The following is a 1,217-nucleotide window of genomic DNA, read 5'->3' as shown; positions in this document are numbered from 1 at the left end:
CAGATTCCATTTTATTAGAGATCACGTTAGGAAGAGAACCATTGAACTAGTCTACTGTCACACTCTTGAACAAGTGGCTGACATATTTACAAAGCCTTTATCTTACAAGGGTTTTTCGGTGATGAGAAGCATGCTGGGAATGAAGGAAATTCGGTTTGAAGGAGAGATTAAGCAGTCCTAGTTTGAAGGAGAGAATGTGGGAATAACAAACCAGGACTGTTATTTACCTGGTCTTCAGCAAAGAAGTGGCGTGTGAGCTGGTCTTTAGCAAGTATGACTAGTTAAGTTGTAGTTGTTAATTTGACCAATTCTTTCTCCTGTTTTATCGGAAGTAGTTGTTCTTTTGTTTACTTAAAATTCTATAAATGTAGCAAGTATTTTTATTGAATAAAATAATGAGATTAGATTGTTGTTTGACGTCTTACTCATTGAGAGCACTTTCAGTTTTGTCAATACTTGTTTTTGTTCATATGTCTCTTAAAGGCAACAATAACACCAACAGTCTCATTACGTTCAACACAAAAGCATCAACCAACTCACACACACATATTTTTTTTCAATTCCAACTAAATATCAAAGTCTAGCAATGTGCAGGATGAGGAAGCTTGCACTTGCCAGGGAGCTTCATGGCGAGGTTTGGATCAATACCTAGTGAACGCACCACGTTGGAGTTTTTATAGGAGCAAAGGCATCGCATATCTGCATGCGTGAGAGCTGAACAACACTTTGCAGTCGGCTGGGTTGGGTTTGGAGGTGTCACAGACGGCTTGCACGCCATCAAACCAGCAGCTGGCATATTGCATATGGTTTGAGCATCGGTAGATATGGCTGTCATCAATACAACCAAAGCGAAGAGCTTGTTCGTGAAGCTCACCATATCCATATCTCTCTTTTGGTGAAAATATTATTTTGGGTTATGGATCTTGGGAGATCTTTGTGGGTATGGTGTTTGTGTAGGAGAAGAATGTTAGATAGTCTGTGAATGAGCATATAAGCATTTTTGAGAGAAAACCATATAATCTAAATAAATTTCCTATGTAATTGTGATATTAAATAAACTGACAGTAGATAAGTCTAACCCAAACAGACTTTAAGACTTTTAATGGTTGTAGGGCGATTGGTAAGCTGTCAGACTCGAGTCAATCCACTAATTAAGACTAACAATAACCTGCTGTGGCAACATGATGAACTCAATTAATGACAATTAAATAACAGTA

The 1,217-nt window shown here is 38.0% G+C and overlaps 1 protein-coding gene across 1 annotated transcript; it reads right to left on the bottom strand.

The window, feature by feature from the left end:
• Window positions 1–580: 580 nt before the first annotated feature.
• On the bottom strand, window positions 581–883 carry LOC116129691 (putative lipid-transfer protein DIR1). Its single transcript, XM_031415417.1, has one exon. The coding sequence runs from the start codon at window positions 881–883 to the stop codon at window positions 581–583; it is 303 nt and encodes a 100-aa protein (XP_031271277.1).
• Window positions 884–1,217: the final 334 nt, after the last annotated feature.

Source organism: Pistacia vera, unplaced genomic scaffold (assembly GCF_008641045.1).
Source record: "Pistacia vera cultivar Batoury unplaced genomic scaffold, PisVer_v2 Contig213, whole genome shotgun sequence".
In the NCBI taxonomy this organism is placed as follows: Eukaryota; Viridiplantae; Streptophyta; class Magnoliopsida; order Sapindales; family Anacardiaceae; genus Pistacia; species Pistacia vera.
The sequence above is the reverse complement of the archived record's forward strand: the minus strand, read 5'-3'. Positions and strand labels throughout refer to the sequence as shown.